This window comes from Tympanuchus pallidicinctus, unplaced genomic scaffold (assembly GCF_026119805.1).
Source record: "Tympanuchus pallidicinctus isolate F22 unplaced genomic scaffold, pur_lepc_1.0 scaffold16, whole genome shotgun sequence".
Classification (NCBI taxonomy): domain Eukaryota; kingdom Metazoa; phylum Chordata; class Aves; order Galliformes; family Phasianidae; genus Tympanuchus; species Tympanuchus pallidicinctus.
The window spans coordinates 17,470,864-17,494,173 of record NW_026294679.1 but is presented as its reverse complement, the minus strand read 5'-3'; the positions used below and the strand labels follow the sequence as shown (position 1 = coordinate 17,494,173).

Sequence of the window (23,310 nt, the reverse complement as noted above, 5' to 3'; positions counted from 1 at the left end):
GCCCTAAATCTGTATGAACTGTGCCCTTCTCCTACAAAGTGGCCCGAGGATTAAAAATATTCCAGGAGAGGTTAGGCAATACAAGATTGTAGTCCTAGCACTTACAATCAATCAGGAGCATCAGTGAATAACAGCAGCATAGTTAACTGCACTGAGGGGAAAAAAAAAACCCTGCACTATGTAACTACCAGGAAGTTCAGAGATACTCATTGAAGGCAGTTTTCTCTTTCCTCAACATCTGGAAAAACAACCAAAAACCTACTTACTCACCAGTAGCAACCAGGATGTTTATGACTCAGCCTGAGTGAACATTTTTTCAAGAAGAAAAACTTTTCCCTTTTCAGCGTACGATATGCATTTGCATAAGACATTTCTGAAGGGAGGAAAGAGACTTTAGCAGAAAGAACATGTAATCAGCAACCAGGCCACTGAAAATTACACTGTGAAGAAGTTTTGTACTTTGCTTAAAACTATTTATTAGAAGTCATTTTTGTTCTAGCCAAGACAACGTATTTACCAAAAATACTTTTTTCTCCCCCAACCACAAAGATATGCATAATCCCCATTTAAAATAAAAAGCTATCCCTCTAAACACCACCTTATTACTCATAACAAAATTTTCCTCAGCCCAGCTTCTTTATGGCCAGCCCTGGACAGACACCAGAGCAGCATCACACAAAGCAGAGTCGGGGGGTTCACTAAAGAAATCTGTCCCTGTGCCAGAGCTGCTTGTTCAGGCAGGACGTGGAAAGCGGATAAAAGAAACACAAGACCAAGTGTAGCAAGTCACATAGGTGCTACTTGAAAGCCTTGAATCTGCTATGCCTCAGGATGTCTGGGTGGTACTTTAAGGAACATGTCCATCAGCTTATGGTTGGTATCTGACCTAAAGGTTGCTTAAACCTCATCTTGTGTTGAATGTGTGCATCAGATTTGACAGGTGAAGGAGTCCAGGACAAAGCACCTGGAGCAGGATGCCCCTAGGGTCATTTACTTGTGCATCTGGTCCTCATACTCCAAAGACTAAGTGAGGAAATCTTCCTTGCTATTCAGACTGGAACAACACATTTTAGTTCAGTGAGAAACCAGGATAAATGCCAGGAACAAGCACTTAAAAGATCAGAAACTTCTTCCCTTCACAACATTTTAAAAGAAAAGGGAAGCTGCACAAATTGAAATAGAAGCTGAAGAAAAACCAAACATAATTGGAAGAGTTTCTAAAACCGATAGCAAAGTGAACGGATTTTAATGTGTACTGAGCAACCATGCCCTCGGGGAGCTTTGGATATCTTCAGTTTGTTCATTTTCTCCGACTTGTATCAATGCAAAGATTTTCTACATGTAAATGAAGAGGTGCCTGAAAACGTAATTTCCTCTTTGTATCCATTTCAGTATCTTCTTCCTCGATCTTGTCAGTCACTGCCACAGAGATTCAGCAAGGCTGTCTTGTAATCACCACTGGTGTCATCCTGGCAGGAGAAAAAAAAAAAAAAAAAAAAAAAAGTAGGTATGAAAGCCCCCCTGTTCAAGCTGACTGCTGCCTTTATCAGTGGATGGAATATGCCCCCAACAAGAAAAATACTGTGGAAAGAAAAAACAGACTTTCAGACAGCTGAAACCATCAGAAGTGAACAGAGAAATGAAGTCTGTAGCTTTTGCCTGAAAAAAAAAAAAAAAAAAAAAAGCCAAAACATTTATGAAGTATTTTATTTGGAATCCTGGTGATCAGTTGATGAGGGTTCCATTCCACAGATCAGGAGAGATACCAAGACTTGTGTTCAGGGTATTCATGTATTGTTCTCTCCCTTACAGAAAGGGAAAAGGCAGTTAGCCCTGAGAAAGGACATTTTTAAGAAAGCCACAGATATGGTCACTTTGGTCTAATGTACTGCAGAGCACGTCCTGAGGTAAAAATTTTTCTCCCTTTGAATATTTTGTGATGACAGGTGTAAAGCCATTTCAGCTTCTCAGGAGGAATGAGTCTCCCATGCAGACCCTTGAAAACTGATCATTAATCAACGTGACAGACACTGACAGTGTCAATTAGAGGAAAGGATCTTCATTATAGAATGAGACTTCCCATAGGGACTGATAAGGATAGGGCTCTTGTGCCATTTGCACTAGGGGAAAGAAATGCCCCAGAGTGCTTATCCAGCAAATGATAAAACCCAACATTTCAGCCCTAATAGAAAACATGGTTTTTCACCAGGGAAGGGTCATTCACTAAGAACCAAACTCCAGAAGACAGTAAGCTCTAACAGAGTTTAGTTTATAAACTTATCTTACCACAACATGGACCAGGTCTGCATGTAATAGCAAACAATAAAACCAAAAAAATAAAAAAATCACAACTGCTTTGACTTGTATCACACTAGCTTAAGATAGTTAAGGACAGCAGAGAGGCAAAAATGGCATAGCAGCATGGGAAAGGTACAAAGAGGAAGATGAATTTAGGATTCATCTAGGAGACAATATAATGCACATAAAAGGCCTAGAACAATCTCCTCTTGGGTTTGGTTTTGCCCAACTTACCCACAGAGCACACAGTCTGACTCAATTTTCATATATATATATATATATATATATATATAATATATGTATAAATAAGATAATTTCTAACAAACCTAATGAAGAAGATCTGTGAACTTCATAGAAATATTTTTTTACTGAAAAAACTATCATGGAAGCATCCCATAGTATTGGGCGGGTTAGGAATGCACACAATGACTAAGAACCATCATATCAAGATGTTGCTCACCACAATCATGCTGGAGAGAGGCTGTCCTGCAATTCGCTTGAATTCATCCTTGATAAGATTTAAGTCAACTTCATTTCGAGAAACAATCACCCTTACGAGGGTCCCGTCATCAGTGCCAGCCCCCTGGAATAAAAGATACAGCAGTCTGCAGTGTTAGTAAGCATTCCAGGGATAAGCTCTTGCAGACTGTTCTGAGGCTTTATCCACAATTTTTTTTTCCATGTTACGAAGGTGAGACTGGGATCTTCACAAACTCCTAAGCCAGAAAAGATTGATTTCCTTCGTATCTCAAGCTTGAAGTGTACTTTTCCACCCAAGATACATGAAGGAATTCTGCTATCATTGCAAAGAAAATCTCTTAAATTTGTTGGACTTCCCCACGGCACTGGCTCTTCTAAGTGTCATTGGCAGGAGCCAAGTTGCAATTGAGTCTGCTATGACAGAAAAAAAAGTTTGTTGCAATAAAAAGTCTTACCTTTAAAGCATGGTACAGCCTCTCTGCAAAGTACTGACGGATGTTCCTTGTGCATCTCACTAGTCACATAAAAAGGCTCGGTAAGAATCAATGGTAATTGTAGTCCAAAGCAGCAGATTCAACACCATTTCCATTCATTCAGCCTGCCCCTAGGAAATGAGCTAAGGACCCTTTATTTCCCACTAGAAAGCTTTATAAAGTATATCCATCTAATATTGTCAGTGCTGCAGGAGGAAAGACAACAAACTTGGACTAAAGAAAGGGAAAGAGGGCACTTACCAATAGCCAGCATAGCATCCTCTAGTGAGCCTTTAGTTTCACTCTTGATACTGTCCTCTATGCTTTTACCAGCAAGTTTCTGGTATTCTTCAAACACTGTTTAAAACACAAAGGACTTTGAATTTCCACCAAACAACTGCTCAGACATTTTATGTCCAATATTCAGAGGTATTGCTTGTGTGGTGATATGATATTGTGCTCAGGAACATGATTTAGCAGAGGGTTATTAGGGTAGTATGGTTAGGTTGTGATTGGACTCAATGATCTTTAAGGACTTTCCCAACCTAATCAATTCTATGGTTCTATGAAATCAGAAATCCCTCTGAAATGGACATTTGAACCAGTTTTTGTCACATTAGACAAGCCCAGAAGGAAATTAAATTCATTCCCTTGATGATTGAGTAGGCCTCAAAGGTTGGCAACTGTTGCAAATCAGTTCTTAAAGGCAAGCACAGTCAAAGACCAGAAGACACCTCCTTGTTTTCAGAGCTGTTGGGAAATTGTTTGAAAACACAAGAGGGAGCTGGCCTCCAGGGGCTAGAAGACTGTCTCAGAAGACTTCAGCTTGAGAATGCTCAGGCATCAACAGATGAATTTATCAATTGAGCTCTAATAAATTTAAACAGTAGTTGAAGTGCTTAGGTTCAGCATACATAACAAAATACAAGTCAAAGCCTTGGACTGACTCAGAAGTCTTGAGATGATGAGACCAAGTCTCTTCTTCTTGAGGCAGTGCAGAGCTGAGATCCCCCTTAGCTGGAGCTGGGTTGGTAAATTTCCTCCTAAGTAGCATCTGATGGTCTCAGAAGAATCCAGGAGAGAGCTGCAAGAAGCACCCTGTGGCTCTACAGCACTGCTACAGCACTGTACAATAACAGGCCTTATCATTGACTTTTTTTAATCCCCAGAGGAACTCAAGTCCAAGGAATCATGAGAGCATGTTCCTACCTGGTCAGAAAGGGACTCTCTCCTTGGGCTTATAAAAATAACTTTATCATCTAGCCATTGCTACTGTATCAGGACTCCTATACAAGCAATCTGAATATCAGGGGCACTAAGTTTTCATAAGCCCTCACAGAAGCTGCTGGCAGCCTTTAGGCACTGATTAGCCAAGGATTTGTGGACAGATTAAAGTGATTATTTCTGACTACCTAGGTTTTGACATCTATAGCTCTGCCTCTTGTTTTTGGCAAGAATTTTTTTCTGTTTTATAAGCTCGGCAGCATGGCCTGCTTCATACCTTTCAGCAAGTGTGTAGCACTCCTCTTGCACAGAATGGTGATGAACTGTATCTCATCAGTGCCCTTTATCTTCTCCCCAGCAGAAAAGAGAGCCTGTGATTTAACACACTATCATTACTTTTTCTGTGCATGCAGCTGGTAAAGGAATAGAGTTTGACTTAAGATATTGCTTTGGTAACGCAGCTTGAAGTAACCTAAAATATTATATGATCTGGATTCTCCTGGAGTAGTCGACTGTAGACTCTTGGCTGTGCCTTCTAGCGAAGGCAGTTGCTGTCTCCATCCTTCCTGCAGCAATTAGAGCAGCCAACAATGCTACTGAAATTTCTTCCCTGCCCTTCAGCATCCCACTCCACAATGCCCATGTTTCCACATATCAAAAGTAACTGAGCCTGAGACCATTTTTCATCTCTCCTCTTAGGGTCAGAAAGGCTCAGGCAAATCTGAAGAAACCAAAGCTGCTGCTTTTTCAGGACAATCCCTCTTCCCAGATACTACTGCTCCAACCCCATGCTAATCGGAACTCTGTCACCTCTGAGATTCAGGAGAGGTGAGATGCAAGCATATCACTGATGATGGGCATTTGAGTGTACCTCTGCATCCTGGCGAGCCAATGCTGTATCCACATAGAGAGAGGCATTGTCCCTCTCACCCTACGGGAAGAAAGCAGGTAATTCATGAGAGCAAGTAGTTATCTTCCATGCAATGAAGATAGATTAAATACTAGACAGATTATTTTTTCCTCAGCTATTTTCACAGAGCACTTATTTGTTAATATTTCAGTCAATATGATTGACTGAATATGATATGACTCTTGACTAAAAAATAAGCAACTTGGTTTTACTTAGTATTTCTAAGTTATTCTGATGCTGGGTAGGAAAACTTAGAAAATTCAATAGGATGAATGCATCTAAATATGCTCTCAGTATTGAGGAATAGTGATGAATTGCAAAGAGAACTGTTTTTCTGTAGTTGCTTTTTTTATGTATAGATATCTGAAGTCACTTTAAATTATAGTGACTTAATGCATTTGTAAAAGTGAAGTGTTTCTTTGCAGCAGAGCTGACTGTTCTCAGTTCTTAACCTTTGCTGCTAAGGAAGAGCTCCCTGCCTCAGTCACACTGAAGCTGAAAACACAGAGAACCAGTCCAAGTGACAGTATGTCCCCATAGTTTGTGATGGTTGTGACTGCATTGTCCACTCTATTGCATATGTTCTCCAAGAAGGCAGAGAAAAGTGTGAACATCCTTTTTTATAACATCACCTGAAGAAGGCAAACTAGAATCTGTTTGAAGTAGCCACTTGTTTCCGATGCTATGTCTTGTTCCAGATCAGAACCGTATTCTACGCAAGGAAAAGAGAAAGACAATGGAAGTGGTTATTTGAATGTTACATAAGTATCTACAACAGCCTCACACTAGTCAAGAAAGTTGCTGGTGGAAAATGCAGACTGAGATCAGCATATACCCTTAGCAACACCCAGACAGGCATTCCCAGCACTGTACACCATTGCCTCCAGTAACAAAGGCGTAAACTCATAAAGTATATGCCTAGCATCAGTTAAGAGTTACTAGCATTTGATAGATTTCCACCTACAGCCCATCTGAGAGAGAGAAAAAAAAACAAACACTAGAGGATAGCTTAGTTTTATTTGCATCCTAACAACATTGGGCTTGGCCCCACAAAAAAAAAAAAAATAATAAATAATTGTGATTTGCCATCCTATTCCTCTGACTGAAAGAAAGGGAGTTTCAGATTCACTCAGCTTAGCCACATTCTGTTTGGCAAGCTGAAGGCAGTCAGGTTGTACCTTCTTGCTCTTAAAATCCCGTTTTCCTGCTGACATTGCTAACTGGTAGCATCCCTGCTGCTGCAATCAGGCAGCACATTGCTCTGACCACATAAATCAGAGCCTCAAGCACTTTACCTTCTTTGTATGCCTTGATAATCTCTTTGATCTGCGCCTTTGTTCGTGATGCCAGGATCTCTATGATAACATCTTCACTTGTTCCCACACCCTTTAGTGGAAAACACAGAGGAGAAAAAGGTAGAGAAAGATGGTCAAATGAGGAGTCTGATGGCAGCAAAATGTCACACTGTGTGCTGAGCTGTTAGAAACTGCCGGCATGAAAGTTGGAGACAAAGCATATTTGGCTTGGATGCAGAACCATTTACATCAGTTTGTGAAGGATGATTTCATGTAACCTCGTCCTTCTGTAGCACATTTATGGATCTGGACCTTTAATAATGATCCATATTAGAGGGATGTGGGTATACCAGTGTTTGTCTGCTGAGTCTATCCTTATATCACTAAAAGATACTGTGCCAATGGGCAAGATCCCAAGAAATCTCATTTTCTTTGAAGAAATCAATTTATTTGATTTCTTAAAGTTTTATCTCCTCAGAGGGGGGTATCACGGCAGTAGCTTAGGCCCCCAGGTCACCGAGTCTGTTCACAAGAATCACACTGCAGAAAGTAGGAGATGTTTAGCTGGAATCTCATCTATGGATATTCATCTGTTGCCAAAGGAGAATTTGGCTCTTCTGCTGTCTTACCCACTCTGAAACATATACGCTCAGAAACTCGCATGCATCCGCCTTGAGAAAAGAAGACTGAGAGGGGACCTGATCCAGGTCTATAAATATCTAAGGTGTGGGGGGCAGAATGGCGAGGCCAGACTGTTTTCAGTGGTGAGTGGAGACAGGACAAGGGGAAACGGCTGGAAACTGCAGCATAGGAAGTTCTGCACAAACATGAGCAAGAACTTCTTTACAGTGAGGTGACGGAGCACTGGAACAGGCTGCCCAGGGAGGTGGTGGAGTCTCCTTCTCTGGAGATGTTCAAGACCTGCCTGGATGCCTACCTGTGCGACCTGCTGTAGGGAACCTGCTTTGGCAGGGGGGTTGGACTCGATGATCTCTGGAGGTCCCTTCCAACCCCTACAATTCTGTGATTCTGTGATCCCAAAATAGCTCAGCAGTATTTTGAATGTACACTGATAGTACAACAAAGTATTTCTCAAAGGGTACTGTTGATAATGAACTTAATCACCTACTGGTCTAGTTACTATCATTTGCATTAATAAACACAGTTACAGGAGGTTAGTACTTGATTTACACTACCAAAGTATCAGAATGCAATTGTCTTACCTTCATGGCATCATACAGCTCCTTGGCTTCATATTTGTATGGGGGGTACATGAGAGCTACAATGAGCCTCTCAAAATCACCACTCAGTTCAGATCTCAGGCTGTCAATCAGATCCTGTTGAACAGACAAGAATCACATTATGAGCCTCAAAAGATCTCTACTGCCTAGTGCTGTTTCCATCCCCATGACCTACATCCGTGAAGCTGAATGACATCAATGTTTATAGTTTGAGAAGAAATCTTGAGGCTGGAAAGGACACCCAACTACAAAATGAATTTTGCCTAGGTCCATCCACATAGAATAGAATCATAGAATCGCTTGGGTTGGAAAAGATCTTAAAGACCATTGAGTCCAACCACAACCTAACCATACTAGCCTAACTCTAACAACCCTCCACTAAATCATATCCCTGAGCACCACATCCAAATGGTTTTTAAACACATCCAGGCATGGTTACTAAACTACCTCCCTGGGGAGCCTATTCCAGTGCTTAACAACCCTTTCCTGAGTGGGGAAAGAAGTGTTTCCTGATATAATTCACAGCTGATATGAATCACATTTCTTGCTACTCCACTGCTCTAACTTCTTCCAGATATAATTAATTCAGCATCAGAGGAGGAAAGAAAGAACTTCCTCTAACCTGTTTTAGGCAGGGAGCAGAAGAGGCAACTGAAGGCCTTGAACTGAGGACGACATAGGCAATATCCAAAGCCTGCGCATGCACCCATGGCTTCTATAGAGTCTAGCACACAGCCCGTTTAAGGACAGGCTTCAAATCTTCCTGCCGTTATAATATAGGTTGACTTATTCTGCTTTAAAGGGTACATAGGAGACAAGCATTCTATTCCTTGTCCTGTACTCAACCCCGTACATGTTTACTTCCTTCTCTTATATCACTGCAAGGCAGTTCCTTTTGCAACAAGGTCACTGGTGATTTCCATTTCTATACTGACCCAATAGCCTAAATTGTCCTTTCCAAAAACATTCCCTTCCCCCACTCCTTCAGATGCAACTCACACAATTGGCTCCATAGTGGGAAGAGTTTGCAACACAAAAATTTTCCTCCACAAATATTTTATCAAAGATGGAAAGACAGCCACACAAAAACAGGGGTGTCAATAATTGCAGTATGTTTTCATTTTTAGAACTTTCAAATAAACGTAATGAAATAAGTATTTAAATTGAACTTCCTTCATCATTTAAAAGAGCCCCAAACCAACCCCACATTCTACTCAAAATGCAATTTAAAAAAGTATAAATTTTTGTTATGAGTTCAAAACCAAAAGAATTTACAATATAAGTCAAAATAGTTTGTTTTTTTCTTTTCACCCCAAAGAATATTCCATTCAAAATATCTTTCATGAGAAGATCAGAATCTTTGGGGGGAAAATGGTTTATCCCACCAAAAATAAATTTCACTTGTTCACCTCAGGCCTTATATTAAACATTATCCTATTTGAAAAAGATCTGTACGTTGTTTACACCATGCCTGCAAGATGAACTGTACACTCATTTACTACATCCCACACACAGTGAAACAGTGACTGAATACAGCTTTGTTTTGGAAGCACCTTTCCAAACTGTGCTTTGAAGGATTTGGCAATCTCTTGCCGCTGCTTGTTGCTCCTCTTGGTTAGGACTTCAATTATAGCTTGTTCATCAGTCCCTATGGAGAGCAACAATAAGTCATAAACACAGTGCACACAATAATAATAATAATAATCTCAATTCAAGTAATCACAGAGCCTTCCCTTGTTTATTGCCTTCATGATGTGAAATTTCAAATATGTCTTGTAAATATTTTTTTAATTAATTTTGAATTTTCCACATCTGTCTGCAGTTCTCTTAAGGAATGGCATTCATCTGAGGAATCATAAACACAACATAGAATTTACACATGTGACTGGAGTCAACTCACCAAGGCCTTTCATAGCTTTGTAGAGAGTTTGAGCATCAGGTGCAGGGTCAAAGTTTGAATAAACCCCTATCACAGGCTTGCCCTCCTCTTCACTCTGAAAAATAAGAAAAATACTGCACTTGTTGCTGCTTTTCAGCACCTGAAGAGAAGGTATTTCAGATTGTACACTCAAGTTTCTTGCCTCCACCTGCCTGTATCAGCCTCTGGCTCCTGGCAGGAAAAACAAGGTCAAGTGCTGTTGCAATCATCATTAGCTGCAGTTAGTCTGGCAGAAAAGCAGAGTATCCTGGACTTTCCTATTCAAGCCCTTTTATACTGCTTCAGAGCATGCATACTGTCTGCCACAGTGCTATCACAAACTATGTTTTCCAGTGCTTCAGTACACTGGTTTAAAGCATTGCCTTTTGGGCTTAGTGGAATACATGTGTTTTCAGAAACCACTTTTATAGGCAGCAGCTTTTTTCTGCAGCTCCTTCACTCAAATACAGCTTGTTTTGCATCAGAAAGCACCTCTACTGGAGGCGATTGGATTAAGAGGTTGCTTTGAAGGAAAAAAATCCAACTGGAGAAGTGCAATCACAAAAACAGTCCTCTCCAAGCTGAGAACCAACTGCATAGGATCCCTCCAGACAGACTCCTAAACAATTTCCTGGGGCAAAAAGACACAGTGAGACTTATTCCAGAAATAAGTGTGGTCATAAAGCAGAACTCAGGATTAAGAGCTTCACTTTAAAGCCATTAATCAAAGGAATGAGCTTGAATATATTGACACCTCCACCAACCTCTGTCAACAGGGAGGTATGCGGATGGTTAGTCATAAGTCATTACCACTTTACTCCAGCAATGGACACAGTTCTCTCTTCCTCAGCAGTGGAAGCTGCCCAGGAAACTACAGTGTTCTCATAGATGGACTTGTATGGTTATGATTAATATTGAACTAATTATACCAGGATGACTTGATGAATTTTCCTATAGGGACACTCTTACAGACAGGTAAGAAGCACCTTCAGAACAAAGCTTACAGACCAGAAGTAATTGCAAGAGTTGTCCCATCTTACTTGTGTAACACTCCAAGCACCACCTAGCAACCTCCTGCTCTGCTGCAAACCCATCCTGCTCCTGTTCCCTACACGATAAATGTTTTTCCCTTCTCCTCCTAGAGCCTTTCCAGGATGTTCAAATCTTTTCTAGAGTAAACCTTCAAGCAGTCCTTGCCAAGTAGAAAAGGTTGTGGAGATTTTTCTGAGCACCTGTATTCCTGACTCTGGAAGATTCCTAACAGGTGCTCCTGAGCCAGCAACTGCGATGTACACTGTCGTGCCATAGTTAAAGACAGTCACACTGCACTGCATAGGCACTCAGGATGGCTCTCACAAGCCAACTCAAGAGTCCTTATCTCCAATGCTTTACTGGTAGATATAGCTAGTAGGTGTTTTCATGATGAGCTTTGGGAGAAACAGTATGTTCAGCAAAGAGCAAGATCTGAAAGAACCTTTCAATTTGCTGAAGTTTGCTTTTCAGGCAGCCCAGGGTCACCTCCTGTGCCACCACACCCTGCTCCTGGCAGGGAGAACCACTAAGGAAGAGACAGCATCAACAGGAAACTACTAACCAGATGCAGCTCTGTGTTTCACCAGTTACTGAACAACAATCTTAAGGCTGTCACAAGCTGTGAAGCTGTCACTGCAAAAAAGCCATCCCCAAACATTTATCATAAGCTCAGAATAGGTGGGTTGATGGAGCTAGCAAGACCAGTGCAAGCTTTTTCTGCTAGCTTTTCAGCTTCTCTGTGAAATCAGCCAATACCAGCAGATCTCCCTGGAAAGCAAGTTATGCTCATCTGTCTGATTTTGCTCAGAAAAAGCTGCACAGTCCTCTCTAGGGTCCACATCAAGAATTCTCTGGATCTGTGCCTGGTGACTCAGGGCGAGAAGCTGTATAAAGCTCAACTTTCATTTGGAGGCAGTGGAAACAAATCAACAATGGTCCTTTTTTGGTATTAATTCTAAGGAACATTACAGCCAATGCTGGCTCAAAGTAGCTTACTCATAACTCACTCATAGGCTGATCTGCTGTGTTTAATCACAGGTACGATCACAATTGGTTTCCAGAGAAACCCTGTTCAGTTTGGTCTTGTTTTCCAGAAGGATTGATGTTATAATTATCTAACTGAAACTACTCAAAGCATTTGTGCCAGTCATAGATGAATAACTGGCGCAAAAGCGATGTAATATATGTACCCTACATCTGATGCTTTGAAAAGCAGTTTATCAAAAACCTGAAATGTGGATGATAATTGGGATTACTGTTTTTCAGTAAACTTCTGAGTTTTCCATTTGCTTTTGAATTGTTTGTTTTTTTGTTTTTTTTTTTTTTTTTTTTTTTTTTAATGAAGGATTTTAAGAACAAAAACAATTTCAATCACCTTTCCATTGCCATCTCCTCTTCTCCTCATCTCTCTACCCACAACATCACAGATAAGAGACTTCTAGAGCTCTCAATGGCTCTCCTCCTTTTCTCAATATATATTCAAATGATTTTCAGCCTGAGGGAAATGGGGGGCACAAGCAAGCAGAAAGGGAAAAACTGAAGTAAGAGAGCTTTTCCAAGCTTTAAAAAAATAATCTGTTTTACTAAAATAACTTCCAAAATGAAACAGGGAGGCAGAGGTAGATCACCAGGAAGGAAAACTAGTTTAGTGTTAAAAAAAACAACCACACAAAGAAACCAAAAATCTCCAACGCCTGAGGTTGGGAGAGCTTTCTACCTGAAGCCTTGGGAAATAGTTTGGAATGAGCTTGGTGTTCCATGCCCTTTAGGTGTTTTTCCCCCCTCTGGCTCCCACACTTCTCAACTACAAAACTATAAAAGCCTGAGAAGTGGTCATATCCATGATTTCTCCTTTGTAGGATGATGGCTCCCTGCACTCCCTGGCACAGGTCTCCTGCCAGCCTCACCGGCAAAGGATGCTTGGATGCCATCAGCACCAGGACTGCAATGCCCCAGGGGGGGAGAGAAGCCCGCCAGAGCCCTGTGTACAGGCTGCACCCCATCACATGTCACTCTTCAGTAGCTCTCTTCCAGGTCTCAGCTCTAGATATCTGGAGTTAAACCCCAGGGAAACCCAGCCTCCCACAGAAGCTAACATGAGAGCTTCCTTGATGGCTGCAGAGCTGGCACTTCACCCTAGCACTGCCTCTTGGCCTCAGCTGCGTGAGATGCTGCTTCAGGGCACTCACGAGCATCCCCAATCTACCACACACCTCCCAGAGCCACAAGAGTTTGGAAAAGAACAAACATGCTATTTCAGGCTCCTAGCAGACTTACAGGGTGTCCAAATCCACACTGTTGCACCAACATTCAAAAGCCACCAAAGACACAGTGGCTTGGCAGACCACATCTCCCTCCATGACCACAGCCTACCAAAGCAACTGGGGACCAAACAGGGATAAGCCAGTGCCCTGAAACAATTGCAGAGGTGAAGAAGAGGACAAGGAACTCACAGCATTCAAACTTAATGCAGACTTCAGCTGCTCCAATCCCCAGTGCCATATTCCCATAACACAAAGCTACACAGCCACTCCATTCGTCCGTGCACCACTCCGTTCCAAGGCAGAGGGAGCCCGGTCTTCTTAAAGGCAGAAGCATGTTAGCACCTTCATTAGCCATGGTTTTGGAAGTGCTAAAAGGTATTTTATAATCAGAAAACCAATAAACAGGTTTGGATTGATTATTAAGGGGAAAGACTTCATTCCCACACACTGCCTAGCGCAGCTGATAAGTTACCTTATTATAATGCCAAAGAAACCAAGGTGTCTTACTTTACTTTCTTTACTTACCCAGGCCTTCCACCATGCCATTGTGATCTCAGCAGTGATAGCTGTGCCTGTTGATGAAGGAAACCACACACATCACACCTTGCTGTTAGGGAAACTGAGATTTGAAAAGGGGTGGAGAAGAGGAAGAAAGATAAGTTCTTTTCAGTAGACTTACCACAAGAAAATTAGAATAACTGTGCTCCTCACGAGGCTTATTCCCTCTGGAAGCTGCAGAATATAACTGGCCTCTGTGCCTGGAACTGGCAGGTATGACCTGTCCCTATCTACAAATTCCATGGGGTAACGCCCGCAGACATGGCTCAACCTGTTTTGATGTATGATCTCACAGGGAGAGATCATGTTGCCTAATAAACCACGCTTTCTCTGTGAGGAGCCCTATGTTCAACCTCAGCTGACTAAAGCTCATTGTAATACTTCCACCGCTTTCCCCCCACACCCTTCCCTGCCAACACTTTAGCCTCTGGCACTGATACAACATACAAATTACAGCCAGGTAATTTCTCGGCATTACACTCCACTGAGACCCAGCAGGTTCTGCTGCAATGGAATAAGTCGCTCTCACATTATTCTGGACTCTATTTCTACCAACCTGGACCACAGCAAACCAGGACTCTCAAAACTTAAACCTTCTCCTAGATTACTTTAATCAAAAAAAGTCTAGAAAAAAGGCAAAAAACCCAAACACATAAACATATCCTACAACTTGCAGTAAAGCTCAGTTGAGTAGCAGACCGTACATTGACTAGAGAGGTCTGTCCCTGTCACACACTAGGACTTGCAAAGCATGACTAAGAAAGCATTTCTGGGCTAACGCAGAACAAACATGTTTAAGGCTAACTGCTTTCAGCAGCCTCAACAAGGTTACAAGGCTTGCACTTGTTGTTATTACACATTAAGGCTTGGAGAAGTTTGATTTTTTTTTTTTCCTTTTCCTGTTTCCGTTCTTAATACTTTAATATGGAGAAGTGTTTTTGTGAAATCAGCTGAAATATCTTATGGCTGTGGCAATATTTTCCTGTCTAGACTTTTGTCAGAACCCATGGTGCCAGAATTTATTTATTTGTTTTTAAATGGAAAACTGACCTGATGGACACATTCCCACCAGCCATATCTCAACCCTTGCTACAAAAGAACTTGGTCCCCTTTCACATGTACAGGCCCACATGGGACCGTGGGTAAACATCAAACTACAGCCTTCCCTCCCTCCCTTCCCACACCATTATTTCACTGAACCCAGCTGGGTCACCCCTGGCCTGGGAAGCTGCCCTGGTTGTTCCCACTGGAATAAGCTCTGGCAGCTACTCCCTGCTCAAACCCAACCATCGCATGGGGAGGGCAGCTATGGAGAAGGCATCACCCTTGGTACTGAAGTACACAACCAGTATCTGCACGGTCTCGGTTTCAGAGGCAAAGTGATCAACAGTGTACAGCAAGGAGGGCTTACAAGCGCTTCATCTTCCCTCTTTCTGGGAGGAGGGTTGTGAGAGCAGGGTGGATTTGCTTTTGCTGTATCCCAGCAAAAAGGCTGCGCCCAGCTCCTTGCACAGGCCTTTTCCCTGTGTTGGGATTTAATTAGGTCAGCCTGCCATAGAGGTCAGGTTTTCTTGAGGACTCCAAGTACAAAGAAACCTGTCTAGACAGAAAATCAGAATTAGAGCAAAGAGCTGTAGTCACAGAGGGATCAGAGACCAAACCAGACAGAAAATGGGAGAAACTCCAAGCAGACACTTCTGCCAGCACAAACTAAAAAAAGCTACAAATGGACACTGAGGGAATGTTAACAGGAGAATTAGAATTTAATGCAGAGAAGCAATTGCCAGACTTCAAGAAATCAGTATGGATGAGTGAGGTAAGGTCTGGAGAATCTGAACCATGAGGAATCCCTTTCCAAGCACTGCTCTAAACAGATTGTTTAAAACAGCTCAAGTTATCAGACACACCTTTGCTCTGTATTATGGCTCTCAACACAGATGCTCTGCTAAGCTTTTTTGTAGTTTCAACACTTTGCTATTACAAGAAACAAGCATCGAAGCAGCAGAACAGCCTCACCTAGTGCAGTGATTATCCTTAGGAAAGAAACATCAGACAGATTTGGAAGACAATACACAGGTTCTTCTAAGCCTCACCATCTCACACATGCACACAAGTCATTTCTGCACATTAGGTAAAGTGAGCTCCAACTCCACTGTCAAGATTATCAATAGAAACTCTGTCTAACAGCACATTAAGGTGGTTAACGTGACTCAGTGATCCTGTTTGCTTGCAGTGTGGAGTACTGTGGTATCCCCACAGAATAATAATTCAGTTATCTGCAAGAGTGTTAACTTGCAGATAGCAGTGAGTCAATTACATTGTGGGCATAGACATCCCTGAAGTGTCTCCACAATGAAGCTTTCTCAAACCTCAGCCCCAAACACCCTTTCAGAGGGCCCCTGCTCTTGCTGGTGTGCCTGGCTGAGTTAGCCCGAGTCAGCCAGCAAGACTGGTCAGAAGCCTTCTTCAACAGCGCTTGCACTGTAACCAGGTTTGGTTTGTGTGTTTTTAGGCCACTTGGTCCAAAACAATTTTCAACTAGATACGAAGAAGAAGCTGCTGCATACTTGGCTTCTACTGACTCTGCCCTTGAGACTTTCCATGCTTAAATCAGGGATGTCGTAGCTGCCTTTGCTATATACTCTACCAGTGTAAGAAAAGTTAGGAGAAAAATCCTGCTCATAATTTTTTAATCTTGTTCAAAACAAGAAAAGATTTCAGGCACAGAAAAATCAAACACTGGGAGCCTCCAAAAGGCACATTACTGGCATTACTTCAAGAAGCCTTTGCCACCCATTAAGCTCCAACTGCTCATTCTAAGCCAGGAAGAGAAATTTAAAGGATGCACTAGTTTAGATAGAGGGCAGCTAAAGACTTCTCAAATGTAGAAGCTCTCCCATTAGCATATTAGCAAAGTCTGGCGTTATGCCTGGAAAGTTTCAGGCCAGGAGCTGACTGCATTGGAACATCACAGCTTATGCAAAATAAAACTCTTCAGCAGTTTTACTTATCCTACAGCTTTTGACTGGTACAGGAGGTTTTTTTTTCTTTTTTTTTTTCTTTTTTTTTTTAAACCAGTAAGAGAAAAAGAGTTGGGGTATTTTCACCCCAAAGTTTGTATGTCAGTTTATTTTTAAGTGAGGAGTTCAGTCACTGGGGAAACAACAGACTAAGCACAAAGATATTTGATACAAACCAATAGTCTGACAAATCATGAAATATGACTACGTGAATTTGAGGAAATTAAAGCACACCCCTCAGAACAAACAGGAGAGAAGTATCCTGTTGCAACAGAAAAAGATTAATAATTTTCTCTAATTCATTCCATAAATAACACTGCATAGTTTTACACAACTCCGATAAGGATACACTTCAGAAAAATGCAGCTTTTTCTTTTATTACAACACTAAGCTGTCTCACCCAGCACTATGCTTTCCAGAACCAGACTTTACTTTACCTCCTTGCTTTTGGCTCTGACCCATTCCTGACAACATTCTGCTCTACCTTCTCCCCTCTCACAGCTGTTTCTTGCCCCAGCAGCTGCTATGTTTGCAGACAGCTTACACTCCCTCACTGCACAAACTGTCACCAGTCTCCCCCCTACAGACTTGAAGCAAATATGCAAACAACTCCATAACACAAACACTACCTTTTGCTTCTACCACTCCTCTTCCTTCTCTTTTCCTCCCCACCCACTCACCCACGTTATTGCTACTTACATAGACACCAGCAGCTGACTCCCATCAGAGTTTTTAAGAGCAAATGCTCTAACACCAGCTAATCAAGTCACCATCACCTGAAATTGGACCACTTTATGGCAAGGCTGTGTAAATACACCAGCAGGCTAAACCAAACAAAATTTACTGTCTCTTTATGAAAGAGGTATGTGCTGGGGAAAATGAATTGATGAAGGCAATAGTTTTTACATGGAGACATGCAGCGCAAAAATAAAATCACTGAAGCCTAAAAAAATTGCACTTGCATACCTGGCAGCTCACTGCTCGCCCTGCCCTTTCCTCTTGTGCCTTTGAACCATCTTTCAAAGTGAAAATGATCCCAAAATAGATTTTTTTCCATTTGAAAATCACTAGCTCAGCTCATTTTCCAAGTTTCCTTTATTACTGCAAACAGCTTTGTGCCAAGTACCGTAAGACAGAATCTGTGCGAATGTGTTTTGAGGGATGTTCAAACAGCAACAGAGTGAAATCTTGGGGCCTGATTCCTCTTGGCAGCTCCATAACTCAGGAGATGAGCCCTGGGGCCAGAGGGGACCGCCAGTGTCACCGGGCTGCAGGGAGCCATGCAGATGCTTGCACAGGGTGTGCTGATTTCACCTGTGCTGCACGGGGCCCCTCGGCTGTGGGTGGGACGGGGTGAGGCACAGACACAAACAGAGCAGAGCACAAACCCTCGGCTCAGTTCTGACTCCGGCTGAACATTTCTCTGCTCATTCCTTTCTTGTGCTTTCTTGTGCTGGCGCCAAGGAATTCTTCCCAGTCGCCCTAACAACCGCTCCCCACACAAAGCAGGCAACTGTTGCTCTTGTTTAACCCCAAAGGCTAACAAAGAAAGCACCCTCCGTGTCAAAGTAAGCAACAGCAGCTCAGTGGGGTCTGATGGGGACATGGCTGATGCCAGCAGTTCAAATGCCAGCAGCGGGTGTGAGGCAGCATTCAAGAAACCTTTGGATGCCTGTGCATGAAATATTTTTAGCCACATCTATGGGCATTTTTTGTTGTTTAGTCTATGTCAGAACAAGTGCAGGTATCTGTACACAGTTAAAGACAGTTCTACTGCTTGAATTGGCCCCGTGATGGAGAAGGATGTAGAACAAGAAGCCTGAGGGTGACTGCCTGATGCCACACTGTAGGCTCTGTTGACTTGCTTCAGAGTCAAAAAGCCATCCATGGTTTAAAGAGCTCAGATTATAGGGCACTGTATTGCCATGGCATTGTCTTCAAATGAAATGAGCACTAATACACCAGAAAGAACTTTTCCATCAGGTGCAGTTGTTTATCTATGTGTCTCTGTCCCCTTTAAAACCAGTGGGAGCTCTCCAGTGAGTGTCAAGCTGGATCCATGGCTTCTTGGTTACTTTGGTCCCCCTCCCTCTGTGGCATAATTGTGGTGACATCACTGAAGTCAGCATGGCCATGTTACACTGGTGACATTCTGATTGGTACTCAGACTTCTGTTTGTGTACATTCCAGTATCTTCATGGAAGTAGCAATGGCATTTGTGTCTCAAAATCTTGACAAAGAAGAAACAGGGAAACAGAAAGTATTGCTTTCCTCTTCCTTTCTTGTGCCCACTGGCATGATCCAAACTTTGATAAATGTGATTGCCTGTGCTAATGTTTAGGAAGGTTGCTGAGGAAGTTCTCAGCTTGGACACTTGCCCATCCTCCCCCTCACCCAGGCACTAGTTTCTGGGACCCAATGAAAAATGCACAACTGGAAATCTTTTCAGCTGGGGATTGTTTATTTTTGCATTTTATTGTGTGCTTACGCAAAGGCTGTTGCTTTCTAAGGGAAAAACAACATATTGCACAAATTGTGTTTGTTGTAACAAGAACCAAACACAGGGCAAATAAGTTTATAATAGAGAAGGTTTTTCTTTCAAGGGCACTAAAAATAGCAATGGAGCTGCTAAAACAGCCAGCTCTCCTCAAGATGAGGGCCATAGCCTAACTGTGCCAGTTGAACATCTTCCAAATGTTCTATTGTTTCTTTGCAGATCTTCGTCAGATAGGGTGGGACATCCTTAGTGTGGAGTTGGTAGAATAAGACCAGCCCCTCTGTAATACTGAGGTGATTGGAGGCTGTGGAGTCAAACCAGAGCACATATGACTGGGGTCATGGAGAGATCAAGAAATCGAGACAAGTTTACCTGAGATGCAGAGCACCACAGCATCTCTGCTGTGACATGGTGAGAAGTATCCATTTGTGCCCCAACAGAATACTTTGTGCCCAATCCTTGAGCTATTTTCAGCACTAGTTTTTGTCACAAATGTGATAAATGAGGGCTGGATGTTTCAGACATGGAATTGTCATTAGCTCATAGACCAGCTCAGTTAGATGCAAGAATAGAAGTAGACTGATAGTACTCTCCTGTCTGGAAGATTTTACTCAGCACATGCTTCAGGGTTGATTTTCATCTCTTTGACAGTGATAGAGTAACCAGGTCACAGAACACCAATGGTTGTGCCTGTACAAAAAGTGTAATGCAGAAAACACAGCGCAGTCTCATGTGCTGCTGCTTGACCAGCCTGGCTTTGCATGGGGGCAGCAAAAGCCAAAAGCATGGCTGAGAAAGGCAAAGAAAATGGCCAGGAAAGGGAGACTAAACATGGCAAGGGTTCAGGAAGGAGCTGAGGAAGGACCAGCTGCTGCACAGGCCTGTGAATACCAGAGGGTGGAAAGGAGGCAGCCCTGAGGTCTGCCACTATTTATCTCCATGTCTCAGCCTACAGCGGAAACAGCACTGAGCAGTGGCATTTCCAGGCAGCAGTCACCTAGCTGCAGTCCTGCTATGGAATGCCCTAGAGATGCTGAACCCTTCCAGGTCTAAGAACTGAAGTTCAGTGGAACTCAGCCATCAGACCACTCTTATTGCAGAGATCTAGTTTGGTGAAAGCTGTGTAAAAGTAGATGCTATTGGCTCTTAGGCTTAGACTGTCATCTTCTTCATTGCTGGGCACTGGGGAAAGCACTGCACTGCTGCACAAACTGTGAGATATCCGGAGAATTGTTTTGGACAGATCAGCCATGTTCAGCTCTGGTCATAGCTTCTGGAATGTCAGCAGAAAGCTTGAGCAATTCCTATACAGGCAAGAATCCTGCATTGCATCACAGGTCAATAGTAATCAGGAAACAAATGGAAATTATTATCCCATGAGACTTTTACAACTCTCATTTGAGTATGTTGTCTCTCTCATGCTGTGTGCATGATCCAGACTACCAGGATGCACATGTCCTTCCAGCAGCAGGCTGCTCCATGCTTCATGCCCACTCATGGCAGCTAGGATGGCTCAGGGCACCCAGTGCCGGTTGAGGGTGAGTAGGACCAGAGAATGATGTGGCCACCAGTTTTACAGCCTGGGAGTTTCTTCCTGGCAGGTCAGGTGCAAAGTGAGCACCTTCATTTTATGGGTGGTGCAGGAAGCTGTTCAGGAGCTGCTGGTTTAACCAGGACTTCCACAGGAAAACCAGCTGAACGCACATTGTTTTTCTTCAAAAGCCATGCTCTGAGGATGCCCAGGAAGGCTAATTCACTGTGGATGTGGGCTGTGGGGTCCTGCCTTCCAGCAGCAGCCTGGACATGGCATATCTCCCCCAGCACTGCCAAGAAATGTGGCCCATTGTCTGGCCTGGTGCAGTTGGCAGGAGCTCCTGTGTGGAGCAGGAGGCAGGGGAAGGAGCAGCCCTCAGCAGAGGGGCAGGGGAGGTGTTGGGCCAGCTAGGGGCTTCAATGGGACTTGCAGGGACAAAAAGCTGTGGTGGCATGGGTACAGCAAGGCCTGAATTTCTTGTGGTCCTTTCTCCATCTTGAGGCTTGGAATGGCTCTGCTCAGAACGTGGCCTCCAGAGATGTTCAGCTGCCTTCCTCTTCCTCCTCTCTGAAAGGCGGACAGGAATGGAGCATCTTGGGGCCCACAAGCAGCCCTGCAATAACAAGCCAACAGGTTCCCAGGGCTGACATTTGCCATTAGCATGCTGGCTTGGCAGCAGAAAACTTACAAGGGGCAAGAGCTTCTTCATAGCTTGTCTTCCTTCTGCAGCACTCAGAAAGACAATTGGAAAAAGAGTTTCTGGGGCCAGATCCAGGCAGAGACACACCATGCACTTTGGCTGCAAGCACACTGACAGACTGTTTTTACACTTGCTTCCTGCAGTTGAAGTGCATGTACATGGCTGTACCCCACAGGTACCCAGCATGTACATGACTCAGATAAAAAAGAATGATAGGATTCATGGAAGTGTAGAAAGCTCACCCTTCAGATTGACCATCCAGAGTCACTGCCTGAGGCCATTCAGTTCACATCCCGCCTGCTCTTCCTGCAATGATGCTGGGACCAGATGGGCTGGAGTCAGATTTGCTCTTGCTCCTTTGCGTGCTAGGAAGGAAAATGAGCTGTTTCCTATTTCGACCTCTGAGTCACTTCAGGGATGCAGAAACCATTAGAGCTAGCAAAAATAGACAGAAAGCTGGGAAGCTCCAGAGCCTGCAGGGCTTCTGTTTCTCCCTAGAAGAGGGAAGGCACCTACTAGATGGGCTGAGACAGACCTTACTCCCTGTGGTTGTCCTGATGGATGGACTGGCATTCAGAGTGTCCCAGACAGTCTGTATGCATTCCTGGAGAAGGTGGTACCTGATGACACACAATAGACCTCAGTCTGCCATCATGATGAGAATGGTTTGTAAGCATCCCCTTAGTGCCATAGATCCCAATACTTCTTACAGAGGTGGAGCAGAAATTGAGTAAGGAATATTAAAAGATCTCTGTAGCTGACCAGGACTAATCACTGCCTCTCAGCAGGTTCACTTTTACCTAAGCTACTTCTGATGTACAAGGAAATAGAGACAAAAGCAGTCGTAGTTGTGTTCTTAAAGAGGGTGAGCTGCCACAGATGCTCACCACATTTTCTCATTGGTTTTGGTTAGTCAAATATGCCTTTGATGACATAGGGGAAACTTAGGACTCTTGTTTCCAGCTCAAAATGTCTTCCTTTGCACTGAAAAAAGGCCAGCTAGAAAACACTTGAGTGCACTTAGTATTTTACCTGCACAGTGTGAGAGCCATTGTCTTTAAGCAAAGGGTGGCTCTGTTTGGCAGTCTGTTGAAATGTGTTTATTACACATGGGTCTCTTGAAAGCTCTGTTCTTCTGTTCCCTCTGAGAAGACACAGGCTGTAAATCAAACCCTTTTCCCATCAGAGGAAAAAGTACTGCTGAGTGGTCAGGGTCACGAGTACAGCTCCTGCAGGTTTGTACCCAAGAATCATGTTCTTGAGGCTCAGCAGGACACAGAGGGACACCAGCATGGATAAAGTGCCACTCAGATGCTATATGGCAGTGATGGGCTGGCATGAGCAGAGCAAACTTTGGTGAACTTGGTGTTAGAGGCACAGATGAGTTTATCTGTAGATCTTTAATGAAGTATTTATCTATGCGTGCCAATTCTGCATCTCAGAAAGCTTAACAGGGAATATTTCTCAACCAATGGCACAGGCAAAACCTTTCAGCAGAATGCCTGTTTGTTCCCTCTTGTTTCAGGGCTTATAGCTTTTTCATCTTTGGGGTCTCCATCACTTCTGAGCTGCCCTCAGAAATCAGAATAACTCTTGGCTAGGAGACTTTCAGCATATGTTCCCTTGCAATGGCACTGAGAGAGTCCGCAGTATGAGCAACAGGGAAATTTAGTTGCAGAAGCTGATGGAGCACAGGGTAAGTCCTCATCTAAAGGCCAAGAGACGTTCATGAAGTAAAGATCAGAAAAATTTCAGCATGGGCAGCATAGGCTGCCTGTGGTTTCTTTAGGAATGAGGGCATAGGGGGAAGGGGCAGTTTTCAGTTACTGATTCAGTGCTGAAGTCAGTAACATTTCTGCTTCCAAC

At 43.1% G+C, this 23,310-nt stretch overlaps 1 protein-coding gene across 2 annotated transcripts; it reads right to left on the bottom strand.

Moving 5' to 3' along the window:
- Positions 1 to 440: 440 nt before the first annotated feature.
- Positions 441 to 21,750, bottom strand: ANXA8L1 (annexin A8 like 1). 2 transcript variants are annotated; one of them, XM_052677539.1, is made up of 13 exons: positions 21,687 to 21,750; positions 13,661 to 13,707; positions 9,822 to 9,915; positions 9,475 to 9,569; positions 7,904 to 8,017; positions 6,681 to 6,771; positions 6,018 to 6,097; positions 5,347 to 5,406; positions 4,753 to 4,846; positions 3,513 to 3,608; positions 3,234 to 3,292; positions 2,759 to 2,881; positions 441 to 1,469 (listed from the first exon to the last, which is right to left on the bottom strand). In XM_052677539.1, exons 1-13 carry the CDS (start codon positions 21,700 to 21,702, stop codon positions 1,413 to 1,415), a joined length of 1,026 nt encoding a protein of 341 aa, XP_052533499.1. In that variant the 5' UTR covers positions 21,703 to 21,750; the 3' UTR covers positions 441 to 1,412. The 2 variants fall into 2 exon arrangements, with proteins under 2 accessions (XP_052533499.1, XP_052533500.1); XM_052677540.1 differs by lacking the exon at positions 21,687 to 21,750 and adding an exon at positions 13,815 to 14,092 and having other exon boundaries at positions 442 to 1,469.
- Positions 21,751 to 23,310: the final 1,560 nt, after the last annotated feature.

Bases quoted from the DNA above. Each gene is read 5' to 3' on its own strand.
- ANXA8L1 (XM_052677539.1), bottom strand. The intron at 5,407-6,017 runs GTGATGTTATAA...TTCTTCCCGTAG, and splicing joins TTCTAGTTTGCCTTCTTCAG to GGTGAGAGGGACAATGCCTC. The intron at 3,609-4,752 runs GTATGAAGCAGG...TGTTTTAAACAG, and splicing joins TGCTACACACTTGCTGAAAG to TGTTTGAAGAATACCAGAAA.